The sequence below is a fragment of the Hemitrygon akajei genome, chromosome 17, assembly GCF_048418815.1.
Source record: "Hemitrygon akajei chromosome 17, sHemAka1.3, whole genome shotgun sequence".
NCBI lineage: Eukaryota > Metazoa > Chordata > Chondrichthyes > Myliobatiformes > Dasyatidae > Hemitrygon > Hemitrygon akajei.
Genome location: NC_133140.1, coordinates 61,582,570 through 61,601,578, shown reverse-complemented (window position 1 = coordinate 61,601,578; position 19,009 = coordinate 61,582,570). Strand labels below are relative to the sequence as shown.

At 38.0% G+C, this 19,009-nt stretch overlaps 1 protein-coding gene across 1 annotated transcript in view; it reads left to right on the top strand.

Moving 5' to 3' along the window:
• pmfbp1 (polyamine modulated factor 1 binding protein 1) overlaps positions 1-19,009 on the top strand; it is a 649,032-nt gene that overhangs the window by 416,637 nt on the left and 213,386 nt on the right. Inside the window, exon 14 of the mRNA XM_073070291.1 lies at positions 7,339-7,485. Within this exon, the coding sequence (XP_072926392.1) occupies positions 7,339-7,485 (147 nt within the window). The remainder of the gene's footprint in view (positions 1-7,338; positions 7,486-19,009) is intronic.

Genomic DNA, 19,009 nt, shown 5'->3' with positions numbered 1-19,009 from the left:
TGTAAGCAAATTTAAGAATGTAATCTAATCTTGCAACTGCTGATGTCATCTGAATTCTTTGATTGGATTATTGTTTTACAATCTCCACATTTCTTTGTTTCTCCTGTTTTACAAAATAACTGTTGGGTCTTAAATATTACTGCTGAAATTCCAAAGCATTTCTGTCAGTCCCTCACAGCTTTGCAGGAGGGATTCTAATTTCCCCCAGAAGTTACAGCAGGAGATTGAAAAAAGACACACAGAATTTAAAAATTAAAACACAAAGGACTGCATAAATATCCCTCAATGGATAAGGAGCATTTTTACTAAGAAACAATACTTTGAATGAATGCATTACTTACCCAAATTTTGTGATGTTCTAAGATAAACAAGGGTAGCTAATGAAGCATGGGATTATTGTCACAAGCCTATTCATTTAAGTGCACAATATTAGAATGTCGTTAGAAACAGAGCATCTTGATAAATGCAGAAACGAAAGGCAATTCAGGTAATAGCATGTAGTTGTAAACCGACAAATTTTATTTGAAGGGTACACACCTTAAAAGTGTATAAATAATGGCAAAATCTTTCTGCATAATAAATGTTTTCTAAATTGCCTAACCTGAGTATTATATCAAAATTGAAACTGAAACACAATAATATCTTGCAGCTATTTAGGTTAACTGATGGCATTCTATGGGTTTTTAATAATTCTTTTATGTTCTCAGTGCATGTGACTGTATGCAGTTAGATTCTCTATTGAATCACCATAGCAACTGCCATTTCTTTGAAGTATGTTTAATTCCAGATTTGCTTCAATAATTGGGCATAAAATTCTTTGAAAAGGGTATGTGAATTGTATACAGACTAGCTTTAAGAAATTGAAGACATTCTATATATATATAATCATTTTTAAATGTTATTGTCTGGGAAGATTTTAAATTTATGCTGCCTATGCACACGTGGAAGCAGAATATTTTAACCCTTGCCACTCCAGGACTTAAGCAAGAAAAAAGTTAAAATAATTTTTGCTTACCTTTAAATTGAAGCTAGATTAGCAATCTAATTGATATACCCTGAGACTGTGCAACCTATTTGATTTATCATGGTGAAGTGTAGCTTTATTACTAAAATCTGGCCTCACTTTATTGGAGATATGTCCCTTCATCCTATCCATCATCTCCCCCACTCTCTCTGCAGCTTAAACCTAACTTGTTTTCTTACTTTTTCAGTTCAGAGAAAGGGTCTTTGACCTGAAATGTTAACTTGGTGTATCTTTTGCATTAAGAAAGATGTAAATAAGATGTAAAAAAAAATGTAAGATGTAAAAAATGCTCAGGAAGCTGAATAGTCTAAGGGTAGATAAATCTCCTGGACCAGATGGAATGAACCCTCATGTTCTGAAGGAAGTAGCAGTGGAGATTGCGGAGGTATTAGCAATGATCTTTCAAAAGTCGATAGATTCTAGCCTGGTTCCGGAGGACTGGAAGATTGCAAATATCACTCCGCTATTTAAGAAAGGGGCAAGGAAGCAAAAAGGAAATTATAGACCTGTTAGCTTGACATCAGTGGTTGGGAAGTTGTTGGAGTCGATTGTCAACAATGAGGTTACGGAGCACCTGGAGGCATATGACAAGATAGGCAGAACTCAGCATGGTTTCCTAAAAGGAAAATCCTGCCTGACAAACCTAGTGCAATTTTTTGAGGAAATTACAAGTAGTCTAGACAAGGGAGATGCAGTGGATGTTTTGTATTTGGATTTTCAGAAGGCCTTTGACAAGGTGCCGCACATGAGGCTGCTAAACAAGATAAGAGCCCATGGAATTACGGGAAAGTTACATACGTGGATATAGCGTTGGTTGATTGGCAGGAAACAAAGCGTGGGAATAAAGGGATCCCATTCTGGTTGGCTGCTGGTTACCAGTGATGTTCCACAGGGGTCCGTGTTGGGGCCGCTTCATTTTACGTTGTATATCAATGATTCGGATTATGGAATAGATGGCTTTATGGCTAAGTTTGCTGATGATACAAAGATAGGTGGAGGGGCCAGTAGTGCTGAGGAAACAGAGAGTCTGCAGAGAGACTTGGATAGATTGGGGGAATGGGCAGAGAAGTGGCAAATGAATTACAATGTCGGAAAGTGTACGGTCATGCACTTTAGTAGAAGAAATAAATGGGCAGACTATTATTTAAATGGGGAGAGAATTCCAAGTTCTGAGATGCAATGGGACTTGGGAATCCTCGTGCAGGATACCCTTAAGGTTAACCTCCAGGTTGAGTCGGTGGTGAAGAAGGCGAATACAGTGTTGGCATTCATTTCTAGAGGAATAGAGTATAGGAGCAGTGATGTGATGTTGAGGCTCTATAAGGCACTGGTAAGACCTCACTTGGAATACTGTGTGCAGTTTTGAGCTCCTTATTTAAGAAAGGATGTGCTGATATTGGAGAGGGTTCAGAGAAGATTCACTAGAATGATTCTGGGAATGAGAGGGTTAACATATGAGGAATGTTTGACCACTCTTGGACTGTACTCCTTGGAGTTTAGAAGAACGAGGGGGGACCTCATAGAAACATTTCAAATGTTGAAAGGCATGGACAGAGTGGATGTGGCAAAGTTGTTTCCCATGGTGGGGGGAGTCTAATATGAGAGGACCTGACTTGAGGATTGCAGGGCGCCCATTCAGAATAGAGATGCAAAAAAAAATTTTAGCCAGAGGGTGGTGAATCTATGGAATTTGTTGCCACGGGCAGCAGTGGAGGCCAAGTCATTGGGTGTATTTAAGGCAGAAATTGATGGGTATCTGATTAGTCAGGACATCAAAGGTTATGGTGAGAAGATGGGGGAATGGGACTAAAGGGGAGATTGGATCAGCTCATGATGAAATGGGGGAGCAGACTCGATGGGCCGAAGGGCTGACTTCTGCTCCTTTGTCTTGTGGTCTTATGGTCTAAAAAGTACAGAGGAAATTTACAAGGATATTGCCGGGTTTGGAACTGAATTGAATTGACTTTATTTCTTACATCCTGCACATACATGAGGAGTAAAGATCTTTACGATACATCTCCGCTGAATGTGCAATGTGCAAATTATAGTAATTTGTAATAAATAGTATGAACATTAAGATATACAACAGGACAGTCAATATAGCTTAGAAATACAATTGTGTGAGCATGAATTAATCTGTCTGATGGCCTAGTGGAAAAAGCTGTCCCAGATCCTGTTGTCCTGACTTTAATGCTCGGTACCATTTCCCAGAAGGTAGTAGCTGGACAGTTTGTGGTTGGGTGACTCGGGTCCTCTATGATCCTTTGGGCCCTGTTTATGCACCTGTCACTGTAAATGTCCTGAATAGTGGGAAGTTCACATCCACAGATGCGCTGGGCTGTTCACACCACTCTCTGCAGAGTCCTGCAATTGAGGAAAGTACAGTTCCCATACCAGGAAGTGATGCAGCCAGTCATGATGCTCTCAGTTGTGCCTCTATCGTGTCCTTAGGATTTGGGGACTCATGCATCTGAGTTATGAGGAAAAATAACAGGTTAGAACTGTATTCTTTAGAATGTTGAAGATTGAGAACAGATTTGATAGAGGTGTACAAAATTATGAGGCGTATAGATAGGCGTATAAAATGCAAGCAAGCTTTTTCCACTGAGGTTGAGTGGGGCTATAACTAGAGGTCATGGGTTAGGGTGAAAGGTGAAAAGCTTAAAGGGAACATGAGGGGAAGCTTCTTCACTCAGAGGATTGTGAGAGTGCGGTACGAGCTGCCAGCACAAGTTGTGCATGAAAGCTTTATTTCAGTGTTTAAGGTAAGTTTGGATAGGTACATGGATGGTAGGGTATGGACAGCTGTGGTCTTGGTGCAGGTCAATGGGAGTAGGCAGTTTATTGGTTTGGCATGAACTAGATAGTCTGAAGGGCCTGTTTCTGTGCTATACTTTTCCATGATTCTATGACTTATAGATGCTGTCTGACCTGTTAAATCAGCATTTTCTGTTTTTATTTGCATAGGTATGATAGCAACTGAGCTTCCACTTAAGCATCCAGAAAGATTTGGGTGCTACAATATGAGTTACCACATGAAATCTCAGGCACTACTCAATGATTGCAGCCTGAGTGTGCTTTGATTGTCCAGAACATCCAAGCATGAACAGATAGACTGCATGCTCCAAGCTGTATGCAAAATATTTACATTTATCACAAGAAATGCTATGGGCCTGCACATTTTGACAAATTAAGGCTTCTGTGTACAAAGGAATTAGTAAGGAAGGCAGAAGAACAGATAAAGGATGGTTGGGTGGAATAAGATCTTTCTGTAGGTAGATGTAAAATTGTCCCTAAAGTGTTTTTATTTACAGTGCAAAGTCTTCAAATATACTGGCTGGTAGTCAATCTTTTTGGCCTAAGGCCACTGTTTTGTTTGCATAGTTACAATACATATAGGAGTTGGGAGTATTTTGCTATTGATCAAATACTAAAAATCTACTTCTCTGTCTAAACTGCTATTGATTACCTCCTTGGAGAGGTGTATAAAGGAATGAATGAATTAAAATTTAATATCCATCATTTTGAGGCCATTAGAGGCCCCTCTGTGGTCGGGTTTGACCACGGATCTTTTGCCACAGCTTCTCCGTGATACACAAGCCAGGGCGGTACAATATTGAGAGCAAGCTATTGCCCGTGTAGTAGGCAGCCCCATTCCACACAGCCGAATAATCCAAAGGATGCAGTTTTACACCAGTGGCATTATAGGAGTTGCCAGTCTCTGTTGAACTTAATGTAGGGACTTCAGCATCAGATTTTATCTCAGGCTTTACACCTGAGGCCTTGCACATGAGTGCGTATGGCCACAAGGCAGCAGCAGAGATGGTCGGCAGCCAGATCAGCGCATTCGGCGTTTGGGCCCCGGTCGGTGGTCACTCTTTACAGAGGGTCTGAGTTCATGCGACTGCTTTCCTCACATGCAGGTGAAAAGACGTTTCCCATATTATGAGATTTATGTGATTATTGGACTGCACTTTATATTAGTTTCCTTCAGTTTTTTGATGTTTTCTTTCTTGTGAACGATTGGTGGGTGATCTGTGAATTATTTGGTGTGCAAAGTAGTGGGATTGAGCATTTGGTGCTACTGTTGCTGTTCTTTTCTGCACATGAGGGGGTCAGGGATTGTTATTGTGGTTGTCTTTTGCTGCGGGCAAGGGAGGGATTTGCGGTCTGCAAGTTTTGTTTCTTTTCTTTTTTGTGCCAGTTGGGGGGAGTTGATGCCTTTTCCTTCAGCAACACCCATGGTCTTTCTGTATTTAATGGCTATCTAGAGTAGACAAATATCAGAGTTGTATTGTACATGCATATTTTGACAATAAAATAGACCTTTGAATCTTTGAGATCAGAGTTTTCCTTCTACTAGATGAGCTGCCATCCACGGCTGACGAGCCCCATCTGCCTGAAGTAACTGGCTTTAAAGTGCCAGTAACTCTCCTTTGCCCCTTCTGCTGTCAGTAGAAATGCTTCCACTGGGCTTAGTAGCTAAGCCACACGTGAAGGCCAGGAGCTGGACTCATTTGTCAGAGGCTATTTGAGATGCACGCCATTGGGAACATTTAGTAGGCAGTGGGAGCTTATCCCTACTACTACCCCTGGCTATAACAACCTGAAGGATGCTGTCATGTTAACCTTAACATACTGCTGTCATTTTCGCCCATTTGGATGAAAAACTATGAAGTGTGACTGAATACAACTTGGTCATTAGCCCTGCTGAGAAATTTAACATGCTTTTTTTCAGACATTAACACAGAAAAATAATGTTATATAGACTGTGATTCAGTGTTAATAGATTGTAAACTTAATGGATCATTCAGGATTTATTGAAAGTAATATGAAAGGTAGCTCTTTTTTAAAAATGTGAAAGAGATATCTATGATTAGGACAATGTTAATTTAAAAATAACAGGAGATGTGAAATATTATACTTAACTGTTACCTCTTTTGTTAAACTTGTTAATATATAAAAATAAATTGAGGGAGCATTCTTGTCATTATAGTAATTCATATGAAGAAACACATTGATAACTGATCCTTATAGTCCATTAGAGCATCAGTTAACTACTTCAGCTGATTTGGCCCATCTAACAGGACTGTTGAGGAAGGGGAGGTGGTAAGAGTTTGCAATGCTTTCTACATCATATTATTAATACTGAAAAGGCCTCTGAGCTTCGGGCAGTTGGTCTCGAGTTAAAGACGGAGTTGCATAATAATGACATCATAGAGATATTTACATCCTCACCAAAGGCTGGTGGGTGGCAAATTGCAAACCTGGATTCATCTGGGCTGAGGGCTATTTTCTCAGCCAGAATTGCTCTTCTGGCCTAGAAGGACAGCTTGTCTCCTGTCTTAGCTTTCTGCTTGCAACTCATCCTGCACCTCTCTCACACATATACTTAAAAGGTTATACACGTATACACATCAAATATTTAGTCCATCACAGAGCTGGTTCTTTGGGGCAGTACCTCAAAACAGTTTTACAATGTGCTACCGATTACGGTCAACTTGCATTTTACTCACTATATATGAAAAAGGTATAGTGAGTAAGCCAAAGGTATAATATACATTAGGTTGTGCCTACTCAATCGGAAGTAGCTTAAACTTCGATTTGAGATCTTTGGGTAAGAAGTGAGCATGTGGTTGGCAGGATAATCTAGAATCTCATTCTGACTTGTCAAGATAATGCTTGGGTCAATTAACTAGTCTGCCTCAATAACTTGATTCGGGCATCTGAAGCCAGTGAAAGTCATTAGAATCTGAAGAATAGAGTGTTTCAGGAGGGTGACGCTAGGGAATTTTGGTGAGGTAAGATTTGAACCAAGCTGTACATAATCGTAGAGTGAGTGATAATCACTAATCATAGTGAAAAGAGTTTAATTTTTTTGGTGGAGACCAGAGCAGTATTTCTGCTAGTCCTGGCTTATGAAGAATCATTTAAGAAGTAAACATTACTAATCTTTCTGCTCAATATTCCTAGTAAGGCTGCCATCAGGTACCATCTAAGTGCTAGTTAGAGGCATGACCCTTCTATTCAGTCTGAAATATGAAACTAGCAGAGAACACATGCCAGAGATCTGGTAAAGAGGACTTTTACTTTGATCTCAGCTCTGAGAATAAAATTGGAACTCTTTGGGACAGTGATTTTTACTATCTGATGCCATGCTAAACATTAACAAATAAATCAGAAAAGTTTTCATGTAAAGTTTTCTCTCCTATTCTACTAATTTAATGTTTTATATAAGGATTTGTATTTATAAATATGTAGATGATGTTAGAAAATGTGAATATTGATAGTCATTCAGTGTTGTTATATGGTAGGTTGCAGTAAAGGCAGAACAACTACGGATAATTAATGGTGTACATGAAGACTTGAAAGTGACTGCTGCACAGTATGAAGAAAGAATTCATGAGATGGAGTCAAAACTCTGCCAAAAGCAGAATAATCAGGACCAGGCTAAAGATAAGGTATAATGGAACTATTTTATTTTTCAGCACATATAAAAATGCTTTTCTTTAAAGTGATGAGATCAGCAAATTTAAAAACAACTCATCAATAAACATTATCTAAGAATTTTGAGTTTGGTTTATTGATCAGTATTCATGCTGGCAATCTCAATAGATGGCTCAGAAGACAACTGCACTAGCTCTACAAGGAATGCACAAAAATAGTGTGTGTTTTTAGATTATAAGCTGTTAACATCATAGTAAACTACTGGAGAGTTTTAGGCTTTCTTAGCAACTGTCATGGTGCATATAATAAGGTAATTATTAATACCCCCCCCCCCACTTTTCAGCCAAGATGTCAAAATTAGTACTTTGTCATTTTCACCAGCATAATAATGTTTGCCATTTAAATATTCTAACAAACTGTTACAGACAATGTTCTAAAAATTTTGAAGAAACTTAAGTAGAAAAATGCTTAAAAATGTTCCACTCTGCTCCAATTAATTATTACTGAAAGAGAAAGAATTACCACTCTGATATTTCAATCTTGCATTTAACCATGGAACCATAGAACACTACAGCACAGTACAGGCCCTTCAGCCCTCCATGTTGTGCCGACCCATATAATCCTTAAAAAAAAGTACTAAACCCACACTACCCCATAACCCTCCATTTTTCTTTCATCCATGTGCCTGTCCAAGACGCTCTTAAATACCCCTAATCTGTGTGCACATTAGCTAGGCTGCCAATAGCCAAAGTGCTTTCTTTTCTCAATTGTGGAATTGTTAACTGAAGTGAACCAGGAAACAGAACAGCAGATGTCATTGTTTGATCAGGATGTGTACTGTATGTCTAAATAATTACTTCCTATGTTATTCATTCATCAATCAAAACATTGAACTTCTAAGCAGATAAACTGCTCTAAAAACATCTGATTGTATTTGGAATCTGGCAGGCAATATTGAAGTACAGCAAAAATTTAATGACAAAACATATTTGATCATCTTTAGTATTGATTACTAAACTTATAATCAATTTTAAACTTTGATATGGAAATCCATCAGAAGAAACAATCTTCATTTGTCAAAGGATATTTTCTTGTTATTTTCATAATAGTCAATACTGAATTTCCTAGCCTTACTGAAAACTCAGAGTACTGGGAAGGAAAAACACTTTCCAAGATTCAGCTATCTTATTAATCTCTAATAAAATCATGTATATCTTAATAACATTCTCCTCTTGAACTTTCAGTTGATGTTAGTCAATTTTAATCAAAGGGCAATTAACTCATCTCTGTAAGCACCCTGTAAACTTAAACAACACTCCCAAAACAGAAAGTATCTCGTCAGATGTAGAGACTAAAATATCATACTATATTCAACAACTTAGAGAATTTTAGTTATCATCAATGCATCCACCATTTTTATAGCCATCTCTCTTAGAACTCTGGAACAAGGGCTATCAGTCACAAGTTTGTTATCAGTTTCTCATTAACGTTTCCGGTATTTTCTCTACTGTTACATTTAGATTGTCTTTTACAAAGACTTGAAGATTCAGTGCCTGTGCTTTATCTCTTTAGTGCTTAAGTCACTTTATTTCCCTTTACTATTTGTCATTTTTAACTGTTAAGGAATCAGAATCAGGTTTATTATTATTTTCATAAAATATGAAATTTGTTGTTTTGTGGTAGCAGTACAAAACAAAGACATCAAATTACCGGTACTATTAATTACAAAAAACAAATTTTGAGGAAAAATTTTGGAAAAAAGGAATTTTGAGGTAGTGTTCATAAGTTCATGGACTGTTCGGAAATCTGATGGTGGAAAGGACTCTCTTTGTTTTTTTCTAATGGAAACTCTTACAATATTTTTCATTTCTGCTTAGCCACGTATTCAACCTTCTGCCTCTATATCTTGACCAAACTTTAAACCCCTTCTTTAATCTGATGCAATCCTTAAACTCTTTAGCCATAGATGGATTACTTTATCCTTGTTGTTTCTATTTCTTAATGGAATGTTCAGTTCTTTGAGAATTATGAAGCATTTCTTTAAATTCTTATTTACTGAGAAACCATTTATTCAAATTTCCAATCTATCTTGGTCAATATTTTCATTGTACTTACATAATTAGCTTTACATTCAAGACTCTATTTCTAACAACTTTGTCACTCTCCAATAAAATACAAAATACTGTCATATGGTGATGTTTTCTTTAAATTGCATACCATGAACTAATTTTTCAATTTATTTTAGTTAATTTGATTTACACAATATGTATAAAGTTTGAAGTCCGCTATGATTATTACCACAGAGCCTTCTTTTTAAATAATTAATTCTTCTTTCAATTGGGTAGTGATGTTATTTTGCTTACTGACCCTTGTTATCCCATCACCATTCGACTGCTTCCTATTCTTCTGACCTAGTTTGTACTTCACTAATGCCCTTAAAATTCTTTTCTATAAGACTAACTCTATCCTGTTCCTTTCTGTCTGCTCGTTTAGCATCAACAATAGTATCTTTCAATTCCCAAGCTTGGTCCCTATCAATCAAGCTTTTCTAAAATCTACTGTAGGTCAGACCTACTTTGTTGTGTTTGTGCTGTTAGTTTATACAATTTAATCTAATTACTTATTGCATATAATACATCTGAACTCAACTTTTTACCAGTTTTCTTTGAATTACTCTTGTTCAGTGATGCAATGTGACTGACAAAATATCTGCCCCTTCCTACTACGCACAGTTCATCAGCATTGATATTAGTAGCTTGCCATATAAGCCGGACTTAATTTAATTTATAATGCAGGAAGTCCATTAAGTCTTCACCAACAGGAAAAGGTCTCCAATCTTGTCTCATCTTCCAGGCCTTAGTCTTTAGCAATGCAGTTCATTGCTCTTCAAATAATGTTTAGATTTAATGAAGGGTCCTGCTTCTATCAATCTTTCAGATAAATTAGACAGATAAATAAGTTATTTATTCATTCAGGTGTTAGCTTAGATTATGTGCTTGTACATGATGGGGGATCAACTTAAAGTTCTCCCACAGAGTCAAACAATATTTGCTTAATCAAGTATTATAGAGTCATGCAACTCAAAAACATGCCATTTGGCCCAACATGCCATTTGCCAACCATTAAATACCCACCTCAGCTAATTCTTATATGCCAGCACTTGATCCATAGCCTTCCATGCCTTGGCAATTCAAGAGCTTGATCAGGTACTTGATTGTGAGAGTACCTACCTCCACCATCTTCTCAGATGCAACAATGCTGGGAAGTTGATTGATGGCTCTGTCTGACAGAACAAGTGGGATCTCTCAGTGGCCACCCATTTTAATTCCACTTCCCATTCCCATTCTGATATGTCCATTCATGGCCTCCCCCACTGTCGTGATGAGGACACACTTAGGCTGGAAGAACAGCACTTTATATTCCGTTTGGGTAGCCTCCAACCTGATGGCATGATTTCTCAAACTTCCGGTAATGCCCTCCAACATCACCCTCCTCACTCTCCATTTCCCATCCCCTTTTCCTTCTGTCACTTCCCAACTCTTTACTTCATCCCTCCCCCTCCAAGTCTCACCTATCACCTGGTGGTTCTCTTTCCCCTTTCCCCCACATTTTAAGTCTACTCCTCAGTTTTTTTTTTCTCCAGTCCTGCCGAAGGGTTTCAGCCAGAAACGTCTACTGTATTTTTTTCCATAGATGCTGCCTGGCCTGCTGAATTCCTTCAGCATTTTGTGTGTGCTTACAGATGGTCTGTTATGGAGAAAAATATTCAGTTTCTACCATAGCCATATCTTCATAATTTTGTAAATTTGAAGCTCCTCCATTCTAATGAAAGCAAAGCCAGCCTTTTTTGTCTCTCCCCATAATAGAAATTTTCTATTAGTGTCCTAGTAAACTCCTTCACTCTGTTTCCAATAATGGAATGGAAAATGGAATTAAAATGGATGACCATCGGGAGATCCTGCTTTTTCTGGAGGACAGAGTGCAGGTGCTCGGCAAAACAGTCGCCCAATCTATTTCGGGTCGCACCCATATACCGGAGGCCGCACCAGACATAGTATTTGACCCCAACAAATTCACAGGTGAAGTGTCACCTCACCTGCAAGCAGAACAAGTGCTATACCTGCCCCTATATTTCCTCACTCACTACTATTCAGGATCCCAAACAGACCTTCCAGGTGAGGCGACACTCAATCTGTGAGTCTGTTGGGGTCATATACCGTGTCTGGTGCTCCCGGTATGGCCCCCCACCCTTCACCATTCTCCATCCCCTTTTCCCTCTCTCACCTTATCTCCTTGCTTGCCCATCGCCTCCCTCTGGTGCTCCTGCCCCCTTTTCTTTCTTCTATAGCCTTCTGTCCTCTTCCACCGGACTTCCCTTTCTCCAACCATGTATCTCTTTCACCAATCAACTTCGCAGCTCTGTACTTCATCCCTCCCACTTCAGGTTTCACCTCTCACCTTGTGTTTCTCACTCCTCTCCCCCCACCTTTTAAATCTAATCCTCAGCTTTTTTTCTCTAGTCCTGCCAAAGGATCTCAGCCTGAAATGTCGGCTGTACTCTTTTCCATAGATGCTGCCTGGCCTGCTGAGTTCCTCCAGCATTTTGTGTGTGTTGGTTGAAGTAGTGAAGTCATTTCATTTTCACTATTTCTAGCATCTTGAAGCCTGAATGCTTAAAACTACTGTGAATAAAACAGTTTTAAACTGTCTTACTGCTTTTTCCTCACCAACTATCAGCAACAAAAATCACTGCTTTTTGAACACAAACACACGTAACTGATGCTATTTACAAACTGCTTGCTCTAAGCATGGTGTAGATTAAACAATAAGCACATGACTGACGCTAATTAAGAACTGCTCAGCAACAGTCTCCTGTCCCAATTAAGCAGCACAGTATCCCAAATAAAGGAAGGAAATCCCAGATATTTTCTCAATTTGTTTTTGTTTAACAGTTGTCTCAAATAAGAGGCTCCCTCAATTAACAGATGACCCAATTAATCGTAATCCACTGTAAGCTCCCAGTACCTATTAAATGCTGCCAATGGTGTGTGTGTCGAATAGCCTCTGACAACTAAGTTCAGTTCCTAGCCTGAAACCCAATGAAACCGTGTCTGCTGTCAGGAGAATGGGTAAAGGCGTGTTACTGGTGCCTTAAAACCAGTCGCTTCAGGCAGATGGAGCTCATCAGCCATGGTTGGCAACTCATCTAGGAGAAGGAAAACTCTGATCTCAAACCTCTGCTGCCTTGCAGCTATACCCATTATACGGAATTCTTCAGAAATAAACCCCAAGGAAAAATCAGGAGCTTGAGTCGCTAAGGCTGTCCTATGTTGAGTTCAGCTCTGACTGGCAACTCCTGCAATGGTACATGGTCAACAGCTTGCTCTCCCTATTGTACTGCCCTGGCTTGCGTATCACATAGACAGCTGGGACGCAACGTCCATGGTCAACCCCGACCAAACAAACGGCCTCTGAAGATATATATTCTTTTTTTTTTTGATTAATCAAATAGAAAACATTTAGTAAAAGAGGTATATAGATTATTTTGTTGGGAAACTTTGTCATGCTGTGCTCCTACATTAGCTAAAGGTGCCCATAACTGAAAAATCAGATAAAGTGATTGCTCAGTTTCAATTACATTATTAACTTGACATTGATCATGCAGAACTTGCACAGAATTTTACATAATTTCATCTGTGACATTAGAGTGATAGAATTTTCTGTTAATTTTAGGCTTAATGCATTACTGAATTTGTAAAACTTGGCACCTCATAAGTTACATTTTTCAGAATATTAATAATGTTTCAGTTTCTTGGCAGGTGGTTTCATATTTATTAAGGGATTTGTATTATGAAATCTTTTAATAAGAATGAGTTTGTAATACATGAAGCAGACTATTTGAATGTATTGCATTTTCAACAGGAATCTACATGATGTGACCTTTAGATATGTATATAATCTATGCTAAATCTTAGTTCCAAATTACTGCACGTTTGGTATAAACAAAAAATGCTAGAAACTCTGAAAAGGATGGGCAACATCTGTTGATAAAGAGGCAGAATTAATATTTCAGGCCATTGACTTTTCATTAAATCTATTATATGATCTTTTTGTAGATTAATTATGCACTTTTATTGATCCCTTTTGTTTTAAACTAAACAGGATAATTAAAACTCATACACTAGGATATCACAACCAGTATGTTCTTCTTTCTCTATACATATGCATGGGCTTCACCTCTCACTAAAATATAGTGTTCAGCTATAAGAGATTACCTCAAAATAGAATAAATTTTGCAGTATTTTATAGCTAACAATTGGATCTCAGCTCATTGAAGAAATGACTAATGAAAAAATACATGCACTGTACTATTAAATTCAAAAAACTAACTTTGTATACTTTCAAAAAAATTCATTGACTATGCATCTTGTCTTTGTAATTAATTTTTACTTCATGTCACATTTTTTGATCACAATGTCAATTTTCCCTTTCAAAATTCTAATCAATATTTCCTATAGATATCCACAATGTTAAATGTTACAATAGATTAATGACAGTAACCAATTTACAGCATTGAGTCATGTGGATGTCACCTTCAGCTCTTTTTTGTTTCTCTCCTTTTAGATGACTATAGAAGTACTACTAGTGCTCAGAAATATGTTTTGCAAATGTGGCTCAAACTAAAAGTGATGCACTCATTGGTACAACAAGCACTTACCTTTCCTATTGCTATCAATAAAGGTATTACGTTGTTGCCGACTGACCTAATCCAGTTATAAAAGTCATTTGTAGCTATTGACCATACCACAATCTATTTTGAATCAGAAAGTATTCATGCCTCTAACGTGGGTTGTTTATAAACAAAGATGTGAGAACACCAAGGAGGCTAAATGCATAGTGCTGAGTAATCTATACCTGTTGAAGTGCAGCTGTGTAAGAGAAGTTCTATGCGAGTGAAATAGAACAAGTGATATTTAGTCCATTAAGAACTGGAATTCTTCCAGCTCAGACCCCCCAGGAGTCCTATTAAGTGCCACTACAATCTTAAGTCATCTCTGAACTCTGGTATGTTCTTAGACAGCCCCTCAGGATTGAGGATCATTGGCTCTTACTCTGGTATTGTGGGTTCTTAGGTGGCTAAGAAGCCAATAGTGAAACTGTAAATATGTCCATCATTGAAGGCAGACTGGCCAGGGGGGGTTGGTGCTTTATGAGACCACTGGTGTAATAACTTTATCCATTTTTTTTGTTGTAACACTGCATCCCAGCTGCAACAAATTTCCAATGGGAGTGGAGACGATTAGTAGAAAGCTGTTTATCTTGCAGCACTCCATACTCCACGTTGATGTGATTAGGAGTGTGGCTGGAGCCAGGATTAGGTGTGCAGGAAAAACCAGGTGTGAACAAGTCATGCTGTAATTGGAAAAGGTTGGAAACTAGTCTTCAACACCATGTTCATAATTATATTTTAAAAACTTAAATGAATTCACCCCATAACTTTAAAGTATTTCTAAGTATTCAAATCCAGCTATTGAAAAGAGAGAAATATATTATGAAAACTAATTTATGAGGAATATTTAAAAAAATCACAGACACTATTTGCTTCTTAAGTGTCTATGAAGGAAAAGAAAGTTCCAAAGCTCTGTAAAGAATGAAGTTGAAGAAATACTTATGAGAAACAAGATATTAGCCAAATAGTTAACAGGTATTTTTACATGTATTTGCATTAGAAGATCCTACTCTTGTTAACACTGAATAATGTGGAGTGGAATTAAATAGCATTACCATCACTTGGGAAACAGCATTAGGTAAACTCATGGAATGGATAGAAAAGTTTTAGGGAAAAATGTTTTGAGAGACAGAACCAATCTGTGTTCGCAAAGGCAGGAATTCATCAAACCAGTGAGTGTAATTTTGTTGGGAGTGGGGAGACATCCCATCCAACCAATTTGATTGAATTTTTTAAACAGTTAACAAAATGCCTTGATGTGGACACCGCAGATCATGTAATCTACATGAGCTTCATTGACGCCTTTGGCATGATCATATTGACTTCAGGAGGAATGTGTATCCTCTGCACCATCATTCTAAAGTCAACACCATTTCAGCATTCAGGTTCCTGGGCATCATTATTTTGCAGGACCTCATGTAGGTGAACCACATCTTGTTCATCAACAAAAAAGACTCGACAGAGGATGCACTTCCTGCTGTAGTTGGTAAAATAACATCTTCCCCAGCACATCCTGGTACAATTCTACGTTACTATAAGATAGAGCATCCTCATATCAACCATTACTATCTGGTTTGGTGCAGCATCCTCATAATATATGAAAACCTCAGCAATCTGGCAGGCCAGCAGAAAAGATCATTGGCTGCAGTGTACCATCACTGGCAGGACTTGCATGTGTCCAGGACACAGAGGTGGGCAGGAAATATCACTGAACACCTTAACAAACAGCCTTTGCCAAAAGTTCCCTTCCAAAAAGCACTGTAGGTCTACTAAAACAAAAACTTCATACCATCTTATAAGTTTCTTCCCCCAGGCAGTTAATCTGATCAATTATTCAATTTATTCCCCCCCACCCCACTCTATTACCTCAGACACTGCAGTGCACTTTAACAACTTTTTATAATGCTGTCTACACTGTAACTACTTACTGGTATTTATGTGTTTAAGCTCATTTTATTCCATATCCATACTTTAACCTCTAACTTTATTTTTATATAATTATATATTCTTTATAATTGTTGAACGTTGTAGTTTTTCTGCCTGTAGTGCCAACACACCACAGCAGATTGCTAATACATGTAAATATGTATATAAGAAATAAAGTCGAGCTTTGAAGTGCACACAATTAGAAGGGATATAGCTAGGGTGGACAGTAGGAAACTTTTCCATGTAACTAAGGTTTCTGAAACCAGAGGGAAGAGGTTTAGGATATGGGGTAAGAGGTTTCGACGGGGATCCAAAGGAGAAAGATGGAATTTGGAAAGCACTGCCAAAGTAGGTGTCTTAGAGTCGTATCGTATTACTGGAAATTGGCCCCTCAGCTCAACTTGTCCTTACCAACCTAGATGCTTCTCTGAATCTGTCCCATGTGCCTGCATTTTGCCCATCTCCACCTAAGCCTTTTCTATCCATGAACTTGTCCAAATGTCTTTAAGCAGTTAAATTCTACTTGCCTGTACCACTTCCTCTGGTAACTCATCCATATATCTGTCTTCCCTGTGTAAAAAAATAACTTGCCTTTCAGGTTCCTTTCAAATCTTTGCCCTCACACTGTAAAGCAATGCCCTCTAGTTCACTGCACTACCCTGGAAAAAGGACTGTGATCATCCACCAAATCTAGGCCCCTCATTGACTTTATAAACCAATATAAATAAGGTCACCCCTTGGCCACCTCCACCCCAATGAAAACAGCCCCAGCCTATCCACTCTCTTCTCATAACTCAAGCCTTCCAGTCCCACAATATTCCTGTGATTTTTTTCTGCACCTTCTCTAGCTTAATCAAATTCTTCCTATAGTAAACAGAAGATGGTGGAGGCATGTGCTTTCACAAGTATTTATGCAATCATTTGACTCACCATGCCATTGAAGGCTGTGGACAAAGTGATGATAAAAGGGATTAGTACTGATGGATTCTTGATTTTCACTCCATCGCAATTTAGGAACGTTGTCTTCTCATAGTGAGATCCTAATATTGTTGTGTTAGCTTCCGACTTAAACAAGTATAGTCATTTCTTTGCTATATACCTTGTACTGTTTATTCATTATGATATTATTTATAAAAAGAATTCATTGATGTCTGTGACTAGGGAATATAAGAATTGAAGAAAGCCTACCGATATCTCGTCTTTGAAGGAAGGCTTGAAATTTTGTAGTTTTTTTACATTTCAAGAACGATGTATCTCATGTGAACCTAACTATTCAGGTGCAATTATTAAGATTGAGAAATGTTGCATCCTAAATGGTGAAAGAGTGATACTCAAGTTATGTGAAAGCTATGTTTTATTCTGGTCAGGTTTGTTTTTCCATCCCAAATATTACCTCTCACTGCAGAAGCTAATTTCACTGAGTCATAAATTAGATCAACCAGGACTTAACTTTAAAAAAAATCTCCTAGCTCCCTCATTACCTGTTTTACAATCTTGACAGAGATTGTGATTTGATGTTCAGAAATATTGCTTTTACCAGAATTGCAGGTATAAAATGTAAATCAGTATCTCCATTTTCCTGTAGCTTTATGATCATTAGTTTTTTCTTCTTCTTTTTCTAAAGCCTTAACAGCTTGCTGGATACTGGGGCATAGGGCATTCAACAATGGCTCACTAGATTCCTCTGTCCTGAGCCAATGAAAGGCTGATCAGCCCTGTGACTTCCACTTTCACCACTCGACTTCATATATATTCTAGGCACAGATCCTTCCACTCCCAGGAGTGAGGTCTTTGGAGCTCTGGCGGAGTTACTGTAGCTCTAGGTTTTTAGGTTTAAAGGATGGGGTTCCTTGCCCCATGACCAACCTCCCTCCTTTCACAGCTGGGCTTGGGACCGTCTATGGTGGAGTTGACCATTAGCTTATTCTATTTGATTACTGATCTGATTAACAGGTTCACTCATAAAATTTTTGAGCAAATACCAGAATAAAATATCTCTTCTCATTGGGCAATCTTTCTACCTGTATTTAAAATATGCTATCATATCTACCTCAGCTTGACTGTTTACATACCAGACTTTTAAAGAAACATTAATGCTATATACTGACAGAGTCACTTTTTAAATTAGCAGACTTGAAAGGGATGGATATCTTTGCCGGTCACTTGCACTGCACATGTCTATAGAGCGACATTGTACTGCACTTCTGAGGCTCAATCTAAATAAAACTGAATTTGTAAAACTAAGTAAGACAAGAAGCAATAATATATATGCTCAACGATAATGAATTTCTGTGCTTTTGTTCTTTCTTGGGTACTTTTCCATTGGTATTTCACAGGGTATTATTCAATATACAAAGTGGCATATTGGGCAGATTTAAATGAGGAGAATAACTCTCAAAATCAACTTTATTCCTTGGCCATATTGAAAAAAATAATGTGATTTAAAAGGTTTCTTCAGTCTTTTTTTTAACCTGTTTCTGAATCTGAAATGACACTTACCATTCTCCAAATAAATTAATAGGCCTTCAATATTTGCTTTTCGAATCTCCTAGAGAAATTGTAATGAGAACCGCAAAGCTTGATATGTTCTACTTTAACAGGTTTTATTCCTGATTAGTAATATGGGAACATATCACATGATGATCAGGTTTTACAGATGATTCAAATTCACCATTAGTGACTAGTGCAGATTTGTATGATACAAAAATCATTGCTACCTGTCTTTTTTTTTCAGAAGTCTGTCAAAACTCTACTAAATGATTGTTTTAAGATCATCAGTTTTAGTTAATCTCCTGTGCAATTCACTCATACCACCTCAAAGGGAGTCTAATTATTGGGCCTTCTGCTATTTTGGAATTTCCCTTTTTATGTCTGTGAAGGTT